General features: G+C 40.1%; 1 protein-coding gene across 1 annotated transcript; it reads left to right on the top strand.

The window, feature by feature from the left end:
- The first annotated feature begins 890 nt into the window (after positions 1–890).
- On the top strand, positions 891–12118 carry rassf9 (Ras association domain family member 9). Its single transcript, XM_080027391.1, has 2 exons — positions 891–1026; positions 9771–12118. The coding sequence occupies exons 1-2, from the start codon at positions 980–982 to the stop codon at positions 11035–11037; spliced, it is 1314 nt and encodes a 437-aa protein (XP_079883517.1). The 5' UTR covers positions 891–979; the 3' UTR covers positions 11038–12118.
- The last annotated feature ends 2725 nt before the right edge of the window (positions 12119–14843 follow it).

Raw genomic sequence — 14843 nt, 5'->3', positions numbered from 1 at the left:
ATCAGCTATATTCCCACTAACTGGTCCCCATAGAGAATTATACCTTTTTATTATAGAGTAAATATTCCAATTGGAACAACTTCTAAACGTTTGTGTTCTTCAAAAGATGGTTGATGCATGAAAACAGTCTGCAGTTAAAGCAGACTACATTCCTCTTTTGACTGAATGAATTCTTTGTCATTTGTATCCAGCAGGGAGAGCCAATTCCCAAACCACCAAGAGATTCAATATCCGTCTGGATGTTATGTACCAGCAGCTCACTGAGACAGTAATCATATTTTTTAAATTGCTTTACTTACGTGTGCCTCCTCGTTGCACTTAGGATTTCTAGAGTGACATAATAAACAAATGTGCAGAAATGTGGGTGTTGTTGTTACTATATTTGTGTATGTGGCCTTTTAAAGGTGGAGTCAGCGATTCTGGAGCTGCTTGTTGACATAATACCTTTTTGTCAAAATCAGTGAATATCTCCTCACAATCTGCTACCTGTCCATACTGTGTGCGCACTGGAATAAAAAAACATGCAGTGTTAATACACAACCTAGGCGCTGTAAACGGGCATATTGCTATGGAGAGAGAGAGTATAGGCTGTCTAATAACACTGGAATTATTTTTCAGCACACACAGTACTATGGACAGGTAGAATTATTTATTATTATTTCAATGAACACTTTGACTGTATTTACCACAAGGATGTACTTTTCCCTTTAAAGTTTTCTTTGCGGTAGTTTCTCGGGTTGTCCCTGCAGGTGGAAGGGGGCAGAGTTTCACCAATAAATCTCAGCGTGTAGTCTGGGAGTCTGGGTGACACCTCCCTCCCTCCCTCCCTTTTGCGCTTCGGATGGGGCGGACAGACAGAGTAGCAGTCGGGACACCCCCCTAAACTTTCCTCAAACTCTCCACAAAGTGTCGGACGTCCTGTCATGCTGGAACTGTAACGTATTTCGGACCGCTGCTCTGGTTTTGTGCTCCCTGAGACATGGCTCCGTTTGGAAAAAACTTCCTCAAAGCTCGACTGAAAAACAGGTAATTTGATGAGAGTGAGTGATGTTCCCTCACGGGAAACCTGTTGAGTACGTGTGTGTGTGTGTGGTTTGTTTAATGAGGTCGCGTATTGGGACTGGCACTCAGTGGCGAACTGTTGTGGAGGGAGAATTACGCACAACGCAGTAGCTTCGAGCGCATCGCATTTATGAGATCCCACTAGCGAGAGAGAACGCTAAAAATATGAATGCATGTTTTGTTTTAACATACTTGTTCAACAAAATAATTTAAAAAATAGCCTACTTAAGTATATAGTAGTAGCATGGTGCCAACGTGTGACAAAAAAAATACATTTAAGAGTAAAACAAATGCACCGTTTGATACCATTAAGAACCAAAGGGACACAAAATAAACTGCTTAGGAATATTAGGTGAAAATATTTCAGTAGTTTTTGTTTACTAATTAATAACTTTATTCCACAACCCATTATTGTTCTAAACAAGCACCAACCATTATTAGGAAATTAAAAGCTTGTGTTCCTAAATCCTAAAGCTTGTGTTTTGACAATATAAGGACAATATGTGGCGTTATTATAGATATGAAGAGGTAGGCCTATATCTGTAAATATTTAAGGTGGCTCTGCATGTTTGTGCAACTAGAAGGAGGGAGATGCAACATTTGAAAATAAACAAATAAGTAAATTAGATTAAACTAAATGAAAAGTGCCATTCAATAGTGGTTCTGTCAAAGTTACCTGTACTTTACATTAACTTATTCGAGCTTTCACTATGTTTTGATATGAAATTACCTTAATCCTTTAATACCTGTTTCATCTTGGACACCAGAACAATTCTTAGTTAAAATTGAGAGAGATCAACAGACCTGCCATCAACACTTGTTATTAATTGGCTTCAGCAATTTCTTCGAGTGGTGACCTTGGCCTTTTGATGTGCCTTCTTCACTGCAGCTGAGACCCAGCCTTAGCATTGGAATTACATTTACTGAGTCACAAGTTGCCCCGTCATTATTGGCGCAGAAATTCTATTTGGGTTGTTGACTGCAGACTTGTTTTGTAGGATTGGTTTGAAAAAAAAAAAAGTTTCTCATTTGGAGTATGTAGGTCAGAAATCCAATCCCTTGCAGCATGCGGACGGGGTTCATTTAGCTAAGACCAGGATCAGGAAGGTTTTAATTGAGGGGTAAATAACTCTTTCCATTTGCTGTACTTATTACGAATTAAGGCATTTACCACCAAACTCAGCAGAAAGGGTTTTTGATTGAGTTCAGATTATCAAACAGGCTTTTTATCTATGAATTACAGTTCAAACTTTTTGACAGAGAGGCACCAGCAGTGGAATGGAACAGTGGAACACACACACACACACACACACACACACACACACACACACAGGGGGCTGAGATGAATTGTCTTTGATCACTTCAAACAGTCTGACTGAGGCTGTCTGCAGTGGCTGTCTTACTTTTTCATGTAGTGTGGTAATTACCAGCGCTGCACCTATAATTACCTCAAGTGTTTAGATCTGTAGATATGTCAAACGCTTGATTTCAGAGACTGGCTTTTACTTGCATTGAGACACAGGGCTGGATGTCTGAGATTCATCGTCAAATGTATCTGGTCATTCTTTAGCAGTCAGATGACACAGTCAAACTTTCACCAACTTTCTGAATAGAACTGAGATGTGGTGATAGTAACAGTCGATTGTCAAAGTCAAAAGTTTAAACTTAAAGACAACTTTAAAGTTAATATCGGAAATATGTGCCGGACATAGAAGAATAAAAAATAAAAAAATTCTCCGACAAATGGTGCAATAAGTACAAATATTTTTGTTTCAAACAATAAGAAATATAAACAAAGAACGAAAGAGCAAGGTTAGGGTACTACGTTTAGTGATGATTGGAAAGTTGGTCAAACAGGCTCAGGAAATGTAGCAGCTAAACCCCGCCCTTGTGAAGATGTTTTGGTCAATGTCATTTGAGTGATCTCACTAGAATGGTATACGCGTGTGTATGTCGGTCCCCTTGGGTTGTGTACTAAACTTGGTGATGATAGGTTAACAATCAATAAAGTAGATCTCATGTGACTGAATAATAGTTTATGCAAATGAGGTAAAATTCAACATGGCTGTTGTCTATGGTCAAAGATTTGGAAGATAATATGTTGTTTATTTTCACTGAGCAAAAGCATATTTAGTGATTCACAGGCCTGCAGAGAGTGAGTGAGTGAGTGAGTGAGTGAGTGAGTGAGTGAGTGAGTGAGTGAGTGAGTGAGTGAGTGAGTGAGTGAGTGAGTGAGTGAGTGAGTGAGTGAGTGAGTGAGTGAGTGAGTGAGTGAGTGAGTGAGTGTGTGTGTGTGAGGGGGGTTACACAGAGGAAGGGAAGGGGTGTGTTGTGTCTCTGCTCTAGATGCCTATCTGTGTGGGAGTCTCCCAGAGATCAACATATCCAGATAGAAAAGTGATGTTATTTCCTCTCCGATCCCTCATCCTCTTTAAGATAAGAGTGAGAGGAAGCGTCTCCTGTCCACCATTATCTGTTCGACTATTACTGTCACAAACACTCACTGAAAACACTATATTACCACGTCCAATATATATATATCTTGTTGTGAGAAAAAAGTGATTTTTAACTTCAGTGGAATGGGGTGATGGCCTTCTGTGATGTGTTACTGTATATACAGCAACAGGCACTCACTATTTACTTGAACTGATTTGAATCTTTAAATAAATAGTCTAAATAGTTTTGATGGCAATGGCAGTGGGCCAGTCCACCACTTTGATCCAGACTAAAATATTGTAAAAACAATTGGATGGATTCCATTAATTAACTTTAATTTGTGCCAGCGTGAGATTAACTTCCATGTTTTTAAGATGCACGTCTTCAACAGATTTGGACCCCCTTGGAAACAAGATGGTTCTTTCATAGGGACAATCTGTCAATTGACTTTTAATAACATTAACTTTCAAAGAATCTATCACACAGTCAAAATGCAATATTAATGAAACTCATAAGCTTCAGCCATACATTGTGTTTATAGCTCATTAGCAAATGTGAGCGTGCTAACTTGTATCTGCTAAACATCAGCATATCAACATTGTCATTGTGAGCAGTTAGCACGTTCAATACAAAGTGCCGCTGTGTCTAATTACATCCCCACAGAGCCACCAGTAAGGCTGTGGCTTAATCGTGCTTAAATTCATTACATTTTTTTTTAATCGCTGTGAGAACCGCAAACAAATTGCCAATTCAATTTAACTTATTGAAGTAACAGCAGAAATCTCAGATGGATATTTTACAATGTGGGCAGTAATTAGTCGAAATTAAAATTATATGCATGGCTAGCCCTAGAGTAAAATAAAAAAATATGTTTATATGGATTTTTATGGTTTTTATGGCCAACCCTTTATGAGAGATAAAAAACAGGAATGATTTACAATCTCAGATCAGGTTTTAGTCAAATTTTAGTCCGTTGATGTTGGAACGGTTTCAATTTCATGAGCAAACCCATAATACAATCACCTTCAGACTTATCAAAACTTAATCAAACGTTTCATTCTATAGCAAGACAATTTAAACTTGACAGCATGGCTATAGGATGGTGACTGGGAAATATCTGCATCACCTATCGCTATTGATCTTAGAAAATAGGCTGTGACACTAGACTGCTATAAGTCATGTGTTATGACTTGTTTCAAACCACCAGCATTGCAGTCCTCTGTGCTAACTTGTAGCTCGCCAAATTGATGACACATAAGGAATTGTTATTGTCTTCAAAGTTGTCATTAGGAGAATTACAATGGGAAAGAGCCTTGCCAATGAGGTGGAGCTGTAACGTAATTGCCCCCCCCCCCCCCCCCCCCACGCAGAAAAACTGTTTTGTAAATTCATATAATTCAAATGCGGTTTTCCTCCCACACGTCTGATGTTGTCTGGCTGGGTATATCCGCGTTTCAGTTCAAGCCGAGGTCAAGCGGGTCTGCTCGGGTTTCCTGGGTTCGCTCAAGTGTGAAATGTCGAGGGGATCAACCGTTATATGTTATTTGCTTCACAGCATCTATCTACACTATCACAAGACGTTTGTACTCAAATACCTTCTATTAAAGGTGTAGTCAGCAATTTTAGAGAATGTTTGTTTTTAAAAAATCTATTTTTGTCAAAATCAGTGAATATATCCTCACGATCCTGTACCTGTCTGTGCTGTGTCTGCACTGAAAACAAAGCTGGTGTTTATACACAGCCTAGGCTCTGTAAGCTGGTATGTAAACAAAAGCCATGTTAACAAAGGGGACCCACCATGGCTAACAACATGCCCGTTTACAGAGCCTAGGCTGTGTATTAACACTGTATTTTTTTTTCAGGTAACGGATTGTGTGGAGATATTCCCTGATTTTGACAAAAAGTGATTTTGACAACAAGCATTCTCCAGAATCGCTGATTCCACCTTTAAGTAGCACCCTTCCTACAGCTATTGGCACGTTACCAATCAGTTTGAGGTTTGAGTTCATCACCGTATCAGTGTCAGCTCTGTCATTAATCACCAAAGCTGTGTCCTATGAGGGCACCCTTATATGTCCAGTCTCGATCCACAGCTTAATCCAAAGCTATGAATATCAAATGGCACCTAAAGTGACAGCCCTTATTATAATATTAGCTGTGATGTAATCAGCCCAATGGAGCACGCAGTATGTGTGTTTGTCTTGGCAGGGAGTTGACTGGAGGTGGTTACGGGTTTTGATTGTCCCAGATAGTAACACACCAACCAGTTTGTCCTCAGAAAATACCAGCTCCCCCGACATCCACCAAACTGTTTTGTAAGGTGACAGTGACACATTTATTGTACTCTTAACTCTCTAAGGAATATGACTTCCAATCTACACAGCAACATTTTTTCCAGTATCTCTTTTTAAAAATCTAATCTCGAAGTTTAACATTTCATTCGTCTTTGCGGTTGTTGAATCTCTGTTTCATTGAGAAAAGGTGCTGAGGCCCAGAGAAGAGTATGCAGTAGATTGGTGTTTTCATGATTGATGTCCATCCCAGCCTATTAAAGTCAGCTGTATCTCCTCCTATAGGTACAACTTAGATTATCCAAAAAACTCCAATCTTAAAAAAATTGCAGCCTAAAATGTGCAACCGCGTGTGGAAAGCCTGCAGATTGCACAATGCTTAAGTTCACAATCTGTTTCTCCTCCCTCCTGTCCAGTTGGAGGTGTTGCTGAGAAGGATATCAAGAATAAGAGAACTGTACAAAGCAATATAGTAGGTAAATACAAGCAGAGATCCATTTTCTGCTTCTTGCTCTTTCTGCTAGTAAATCCTGATGAAGGGTTTCACAGTTGTGTGTTGGCACAGTCTGGTATTAACTTCCATCATGCTGACACTGTAGACCTCTTCTTAAGGCCTAATTCCACCGGCAGCCTGTCCGGTCCTTCTCCGCTCCAGCACGGCAGCAGAGCTGTCAGGTTTTTACTTTAGTCAGTGCGTGAGCGTCCACTAGCTCCGCTGCACCGTCTCTCTGCTCCGCTGCTGCTCCAGCTGTCCGGTGAAATACGCACTGCTTCTATTTTTGCTGGATGCTGGAGCTCACCGTATCAATTTAGTGCAGAACACATCGAGATAGACAGGAGCACAGACGCCGACAAAACAATAAAACCTTTGGTTAATTTTCTAATTAAGACAATCACTGCTCACTGCAGGTAACTATCTCAAAACAAAGACACATACAAGCATCTCTACTGTTCTTGAACTCGTTTGGATGGGAACAATAACCTTCCGTGCATTCGTTGTTGTGTAAATACCATATAGAAGAATCATATTATCAAGAGCGGTCGCCCGTCACTTTTAGTACCGCGGGACCTCCTCGGTCTCGCGACTTGGCCGTACCTGTTTTGAAAACGGAGCTGGTGGGTGTTGACAGACTTGGGCGCACGGAGCAACACCGTTGGACAACGCACGCGCAGCCAGTGGAATTCCGGGGTCAGACTCAGTCCCTTGCCACGGTACACAGCTGTGTTGCTTGGCAAAATGCGCATGTGTTAACCAAATGACTTGTTTTGGAGTATGAATGTAACTGTGTGTACATAGAACCGCTTTTGTCTAAGTCCGTAGATGTCATGCTGCAAGTATGTAGGACCCTTTATAGTAGCCAGTTGAAAAGATCAAAAATTAAGACAGACAGAAGCCTTATTATGAAGCCTTCTTGAGCTAAAGTACCACAAAAATGTCCTTTAGGGAGTAGGCACATGCAGCTGCCACAGTCATAGATGTTTCAACACTTTCTTCACATAAGCGTGGAGTTTTAAAAACAGACCGTAGTGACCTGTGTGGAATCCAATGTTCCCCTTCCTCCCTCTGTCCATTGAACTACGGTGGCAGGATGTTGTGTGAGCATTGGTGATTGTGGCCTAGGACAAATACAGGTGTTTCCCTGCCCTGCTGTACCCTCTTCCTGCACAGCTGAGGGCTTGGGTCACCCTCCCTCAAATACACAATTGTCTAAAGAGCATATTTATTCACCTGTGTGTTCAGCTGTGATCATAGACACATGTTTGTCCCATGATAGGCCCGTGTTATTGATTGAAGGATATATCTTTACATATAGTACTGGTGATGTTTTGCTATAAAATCTCTCTCTTTTCACTGCTTTTTTTATTATTTTTTTACATATTTTAGCCCATGTATTGCTGTGTAGTACAACGGGGCCTTCCAAAGTACCGAAAACCATGAGATCAAAAATGTTCATAGCACAATTTCATACACCCTCTCAAGAAATATTGAATATTTTTCAGTTGTACAAACTTTGTGTTGCAGAGCTGTCTATCTGATGTCATTATATTGCACAGGTGTGGCTTTACCTGTGTCCACGCACTGTTTTCTTGGATTTGCAGGGGTTTACTGAGTAGGTGGTAGTCTGGAAACTCTGAGGTCAAAGTCGTCATGATCATTGTTTTTGATTGCCAGAGGCGTGCTGCATTTGTTTGGCCTGTGCATACTAGCTCAGGTATTTGCTTTGCTCTGCTTGTCTCTCAAAGGGTCTCCATAACCATTAACCAGCCTCTTGCATTGTTGCATTCTAACACATTCCTGAGACCTTATTCATCACTAGTTTCCACAATGCTCCAGTTGTGTGTTTTCATGCCGTGTTGGAAAACAAAACACAGAGATTTATCAGACTGTAAAATCAACAAACTGCGAGATAGTGCTGCATTTAAGTTATGCTGTTTGAACGATTCTTAATACTTCTCACTTGCTTGAGTTGGGCCTGCGGGCAGGTAGTATCTGTATCATCTTCAGAGGATGTGTGTTTTTGCCAACACACCCTCCTGACATTCAGTGGTTAATGTGGGTGGCAGTCAACCGAGGTTATCTCCACAGAAGACAACACAGCAGCTACAAGATACTAGGTTCTGATCTCAAACCATTACTGCCTACTAAATGCTATGAACATCTAACATTTTTATTGTATTCGATTTTACTCACAACGTTTGTTTAAATCTACTGTAGATAAGGCCATTGTGCACTAATCCTTGAAAGCAGCTCTCTGTCATTTTGAGCTGAAATATAAACCTAATCCTTTTAGAAATGTTTTGGTTAAACAGCGTCTTGGCCTTGTGGTTTCCGTCCACTTATGTCAGATAACGCCCTGCGAAAATCCCTGCTATCTCCAATAACTGTTGTGGACAGCAGATGTAACTTAACCATAATACATCTGAACAAGGTGTTTCTAATCCTGGTTAGTGTTAACAGTTTAGTGAAGTATTGCCTGTTTAGTTCCAAATCCACTAACCAACAAATGCCTCAACCCCCAAAATCAGACTGCAGTTCAGTGTTAAAGGAGTGCCTGTTTTTGTCTCCTGGGGATAGGTCTATTATATGGATAATCTTTCTCTGGTTTCTTTGAGAGCAAAAAGCAACATAATACTCCCGTAATAATAGATAGTTAAATAGGAGGCTTTAACTTTAAATATCAAAGACAGACACCTGGCAGTCAGCTTCAGTACAGACTGTTCAGACTTAACTTAATCAATTGCATCAATCTAAGAATATTGCTAACATTTTACCTTTCATAGAAATGATAACATTATTCATCATTCATATTTTTTAAATTAAATTTAAATGCCTGGTAACGTTATCTCCCTGTTGGATGTCTTCTTCATGTTTTGGATGTCTGCATTGCCAGTACCTTTGTCATTAAAATTACTGGATATTAAGCCTTAAGTTGGATATTACCATGATATTCCATTTAGCATGTAAAAAAATGATATTGTCAACCCATCAGGGGTCGATTTTTTTAGTTTCACGGTCGAGACGATAAAGGTAATAAGGCCCTCGGGGTTAAGTAGCAAATGAATCAAACCATTAGATGATCGTCTCTGATGACTAAGACGATGAGTAACAGTCTAATAGAATCAAGCCAGGGAGCACCAAATGAGGGAAGGCAGTTTCGTGCTCACTGACTTAATGGAAAGCCATCAAAGTAAAATCTATTTAAGGAAATATACTTCCTTCCTAGAATAGTGGAATGACTTCAGTAGCATGAGAGAGAGAGAGAGAGAGAGAGAGAGAGAGAGAGAGAGAGAGAGAGAGAGAGAGAGTGTGTGTGTGTGCGTGTGTGTGTGTGTCTTTAACTGCAGATGTGACTTTCCGGGGAAAAATACTGGATGAACAGGATAAGTGCATTGGCTTTCATACTGTCAGGGGAATCTTAATGTTCCGTCGATAAAATGTCCAACTGTATAAACTTGTTTTTTCTCTGTCTTTTTTCCTAGAACCAAAGATGCCGAGCCCGTGGTGGGGAAGGAGATTCAAGTGTCTGTCTGCAACGAGGAGAAAGTCGTCTGTGGAGTTACAAAACACACAACATGCGTCGATATGATTCAGGCATTACTGGACGACCACAAGACAATCCCAGAAAGCAAGCGGCTTCTAGACGGCGACCCCAAGGACTTCTGTCTCGTTGAGCGATGGAAGGGATTCGAGAGAGCCTTGCCTCCTTTGACCAGGATCCTCCGACTGTGGTACGCCTGGGGTGACCAGAGACCCTCTATCCAGTTTGTTCTAGTCAAAACCAGCGATTTTGTACCACAGCCCGTCAAGAAGGGCGTAACCTCCAAGGGGGCCAAGCCGAAGCGATGGGAGCACGGTCGCAATCAATACGGACAGCCTCTTCCGCCGGAGAGGCAAAAACGAATGGTCAAGAAGGCTTTTCGGAAGCTTGAGAAGATTCACAAAGAGAGCAAGAGTTCCCCGGGCTCTGACGAGATCGACCGCATGGTGCAGCTCATTCTAAACCAGGACCACACCATCCGGGAGCAGATAGAACGCATCAGAGACCTGGATTTGGATTTAGAACGGTTGGATCTTCAAGACCTGAAAGAAAGCCAGTCGGAAGAAGCTTGTGGTGAGAGTTCGGAGGTTCTCGACAACGAACAGCTCCTGGATGACTATTTGTACACGAGTAATGGAGTTCAACAGCTTGAAGTGCAAGTCCATAGGCATCAGGAACTCATACTACAGCTTTCCCTCAATATTGATGCTGAACTAAGGAGGGCAAACTTCTCTCAAGACATTGAGCAAGAAGGAGCAATGGCGGCTGCTTCCTGGTTGCCTTCGGAGACCGACGAAATGTTCTACAACGCTGAACTTGAGAGGTTGCAAGATGAACTGAAGCACAGCCTATTCACCGGTGTGTCCCTTCACAACCAAGCATCTGAGATGGACAAGCAGCTAAAGCGTTATGACGTAGCGTTGGTCTCAAAGGATCAGGAGTGCTGGCAGCTGACGGCCCACCTGAGCTCACTGCAAATTGGGGACGGCGGTGGAGCAGGGGAGGGGGTGGAGGGGCAGTCCGGGCCGGTCCCATTGAAATGTGAGACTCAGTGCAGCGTCACACAACAGACAGTGAAACTCAAACACAGCCTGTCGCCTATAGACATTACCGACACAGACTCAGACACTGGGATTAGCTCCACACACAGTCAGGACTCGCTGTCACCGTGTCTCGACTTCCCTCCCCCACTGGACACAGACGTTTGAACAACCCGGTTGACCCTGCAATTTATTATTCAACTGGCCCGGGTTGGTGCCCCTCATGCTTTATCATTACATAGCTAAGGAAAAAAAAATCTGTAAGATGTATCCATAAGTATCTTTTATGAACAATGAAGGTCTTCTAACTGGAGCTGAAACAATATGTTTAGAGACAACATTTATTTTTTTAAGCACAAATGCTAAACATTCTTTGGTTTCAGCTTCTCAAATCTAAGGTTCAGTCTATTTATATTTTTCTTTTGTCCGAAAAGCGAAGTGCTACAACACTTTGGGATTGGAAAATTATTCAAAACTTTGGAAAACTGTCTTTAGAAATTGGACATTATATTTCAATCCAGGTTGGCAGGAGACTATTTGAGGTTTCTGGATATACATTAACATCAAAGACAGCAGATAGTGTTATTGGAAACCTTCTTGGTTTTTGAGATATTAAGGTCTGTAACTCAAATGTATTCATATACCATGCAAGGAACACAACTGGAGTCATGTTTGAACCAGTCAATCACTGTTTATCAGGGGTTGTTTCCCAACTCTTTTAATATAAATTTTTGTCCCCCAAAGAAGCAAAGACTATATTTTTAGCACTACCATATCGGGCTTAGTTACGTTAATGTTACTTAATAATTTGTGAATGTACGCCTCCTGTTTTCAAGATATTTATGAAGCTGCACTTATTTGTACACTGTCCATTAACGATGTTTTATATTAAAACAAATAGCTAACTGTTTTGGATTCTAGACTTTAAGATTTGTTAAAAAAATTACATTCCTCTTGACTACACTGTAAATATATTAGTTGTAACCACTGGACCTGATTGTTTTTATGATACAGGCACAATTTGTAAAGGAAATTTGATAAAACTACTGAGAGAATAACATTTATTTATCATTTAATTGTAAAATGCATATGAGATTTTATTAGGTTGTTTCTAAAGCGATAATCTCAGACTGCCACGGATCTGCTAAATTCATATTCAAAGCTAAAATAACAGTCATATCTGGGCTTTATCTGTCTAAACCATGCTTAGAAACAAACGCTATGATAAAGTCAAATGTACATTTCAGCATTATTAATAAACACTAATATTTTCAGTATCACAACGAGTAATGTATTCACTTGGATGTGGAGTCAGTTTGTGCAAAGCATTGGTGTTGTCATTATTACCTTCAAAGTTGTTAATACGGTAAACCAACAGGTAAAAATAAAAAATAAATGGTAAAACTCAAATGTTCAAGGAAATCCAACTAAAACTTCAAATATTTTGACATATTATCTTTGTCGAGATATTATATTCATATGTAATGTAACTTCCATTTTTGAGTTCTACATTCCAATAATTCCAAAAAGGAAAAGTTGTGCCAATTTATAATTTTTTTGTTCAGAAAGTTTTTGTGACAGTTTTAACACTGTGTAATATTTGAAAAAACATTTTGACCAACTTTGTTTAATTTTGTATCTGTATGACTTAGAATTAGTTTACAAAATGTGTAAGTTTTAATACATATGAAAGATACATTTTCATTAAATATGATAATATAAGTTGGCTCAAATGTATTGCATTTTCCCTAACCACTTACAAGCTTAAGTTGGCCTCAAAACTGAAAGATCTTCCTTGTTGCCTTGAGTTTTCCAGAATTGTTTTAATGTCTACTAGTGTGTGTAAGGTGCTTAAGCAGAAACCACAAGGAAAGTAAAAAAAAAACCTGAACGTTCCAAAGACAAAGAATTGACTCTAAACAGAATTCCTCAGAGCTCTGAGTCACCAGAGAGAGAGATGACACAGTGAGCACAGTGGCCCCTTCCAGTCACGACAGCGGCATGTGATTTCCAAGATGGTCGCCATGCAAGCACATAAACAACAGCGAGCACTCTCCTCTTGTCATGGCACTGCTGACAGACTAACACTTTGTACTCGGGGCAGAGCTGGGCTGACTGGGCTGCGAAAGAGGATATCTATTTCACACACTAATTGCCTAACCCTCCTCACACACACACACACACACACACACACACACACACACACACACACACACACACACACACACACCCTCCTCCTTCACTGCTTCAAGCTACTAAGTAACTCCACCAAGCATGAAAGGCCAGAGATCTTACAATGTGAACAATCCTGCACCGGTGCCTCACACTTGTTGATGGAATGGAGTTATTATGGCTCTGGAATACAAACTGAAAAATAGGTCTGATTTACATTAGAATATAAATTCCTAAAATATGCGTCGCCGTGAGTTGAGGAGGAAACTTTAAGGAAAGGAATGTTGAATACATTATCCTGTTGTTCAACAAGAATCCAGGTGAATGCAGAGGGTTGAAACTGGATTTGAAACTGGTCTTTATTCGAAGCTCAGGCCATCTGGGACATCTGCTCTACTTCAGCAACATTTGAAAGCAAATGCCAATGTTTTGTGACGACAATTCAATGCATTCTGAGGCCTGTTCACCATTAAACATTCCTATATAGACTAGGCCTACCAGTCGTTTTTTATTATTAAAGTGATGAAAACCGCACGTTGTCAAATGAATGAGCTTAAAGCTATTAATATTTTCAACCAAGTGAATGCTTTTTTTGTTGGCTTTTTTGCAAGAGGTCCTGAACCTTCTTTATTCAACCATTCCTCTCACTACACGTCTGTACTTGGCCTTTGCACCCCTTGTGTTCGGGAACCATATTTTTTTAAGCTTACCTCTACATTTAGTCTTTTCAACAGATTTTTATTCTTAACAGTCAAAGCCAAGTCACGTCACTACTTCAAGAGAGAAATATCAAGGGAACATGCCTTCAATGGGAGATAGACGATTTTGGTTGTGGATTTAACAGAATGGTATGACGGCCACAAGATAGATAACAAATTAGGAGGAAGGTAATAATTTCATTATGCTTTTTATTGTGGAAAATGTTGAGAAAATACAAATATAAAGGAAATACAATGTTGAGAATAGACTTGCAGGTAAAGTTGGAAAGCTGTTGATGGATTACAACATTGCTTGTGTTTTATAAAAATGTTTTGCTTAGTCAAATTCTCCCTTAAGACTTTGAAACGTTTTTTTTAAGAGGAGAATATGCTCTTTTTTTGCTGTCTTCAGTGTGAGTTCGAGGGAGGCTGCAGGCTCAGGTAATGTCTACCCTTCTTCTCTCCACACAGATCAGCCTTTCAAAGACTCGCGCAACTGTGTTTGCAGACAACAATAATTACATAAACCAAAATGACAATTACGCTGACTGCAAACCCGTCTTCGTCCAACCCCTCCACTTACGACTGACCTGAGTAAACCATCATTTCTTCTCAGCTGTGTTTCCAGTGCTCAAGCAGAAAAGCTGATTTGTTTTTAAAAACAGCACATGCATTTACCTTGGAAAACACTTACAAAATGTCATATACTGAAAAAGAATATCTGTCTCATATACTGTGAGAAAGATTGATATGTTGATGTTAGGCTATGTTCTTTTCCCCGACCTTTATTGTACCCGTATCTTTTAGAACAGACCTTTTTGTAAGGAAGCAGTGAGATAAGATTCAGGAACTTGTGACGTCAAAGGCTCCTGTATGTAAGATTTGGTTTGATCAAGTTCAGCAGCTTTCAACATAAGAAGGGCAAACTTATTGGTAATTAACACTTTTCAACACTCTTTAGTTAGCACCATCTTGCAATGTTTGGCAGACATTTCTTATCAGCTCATATCTCTCAGCATTGAAAAGAAAAAATATTTTGTCTGAACCGACAAATATTGTGTCTTCAAATATACTAAATAAAGTCATACAATCATAAACAGGGTT

Source organism: Ammodytes marinus, assembly GCF_949987685.1.
Source record: "Ammodytes marinus genome assembly, chromosome: 5".
In the NCBI taxonomy this organism is placed as follows: Eukaryota; Metazoa; Chordata; class Actinopteri; order Uranoscopiformes; family Ammodytidae; genus Ammodytes; species Ammodytes marinus.
This window is presented reverse-complemented; position numbering and strand designations above follow the sequence as displayed.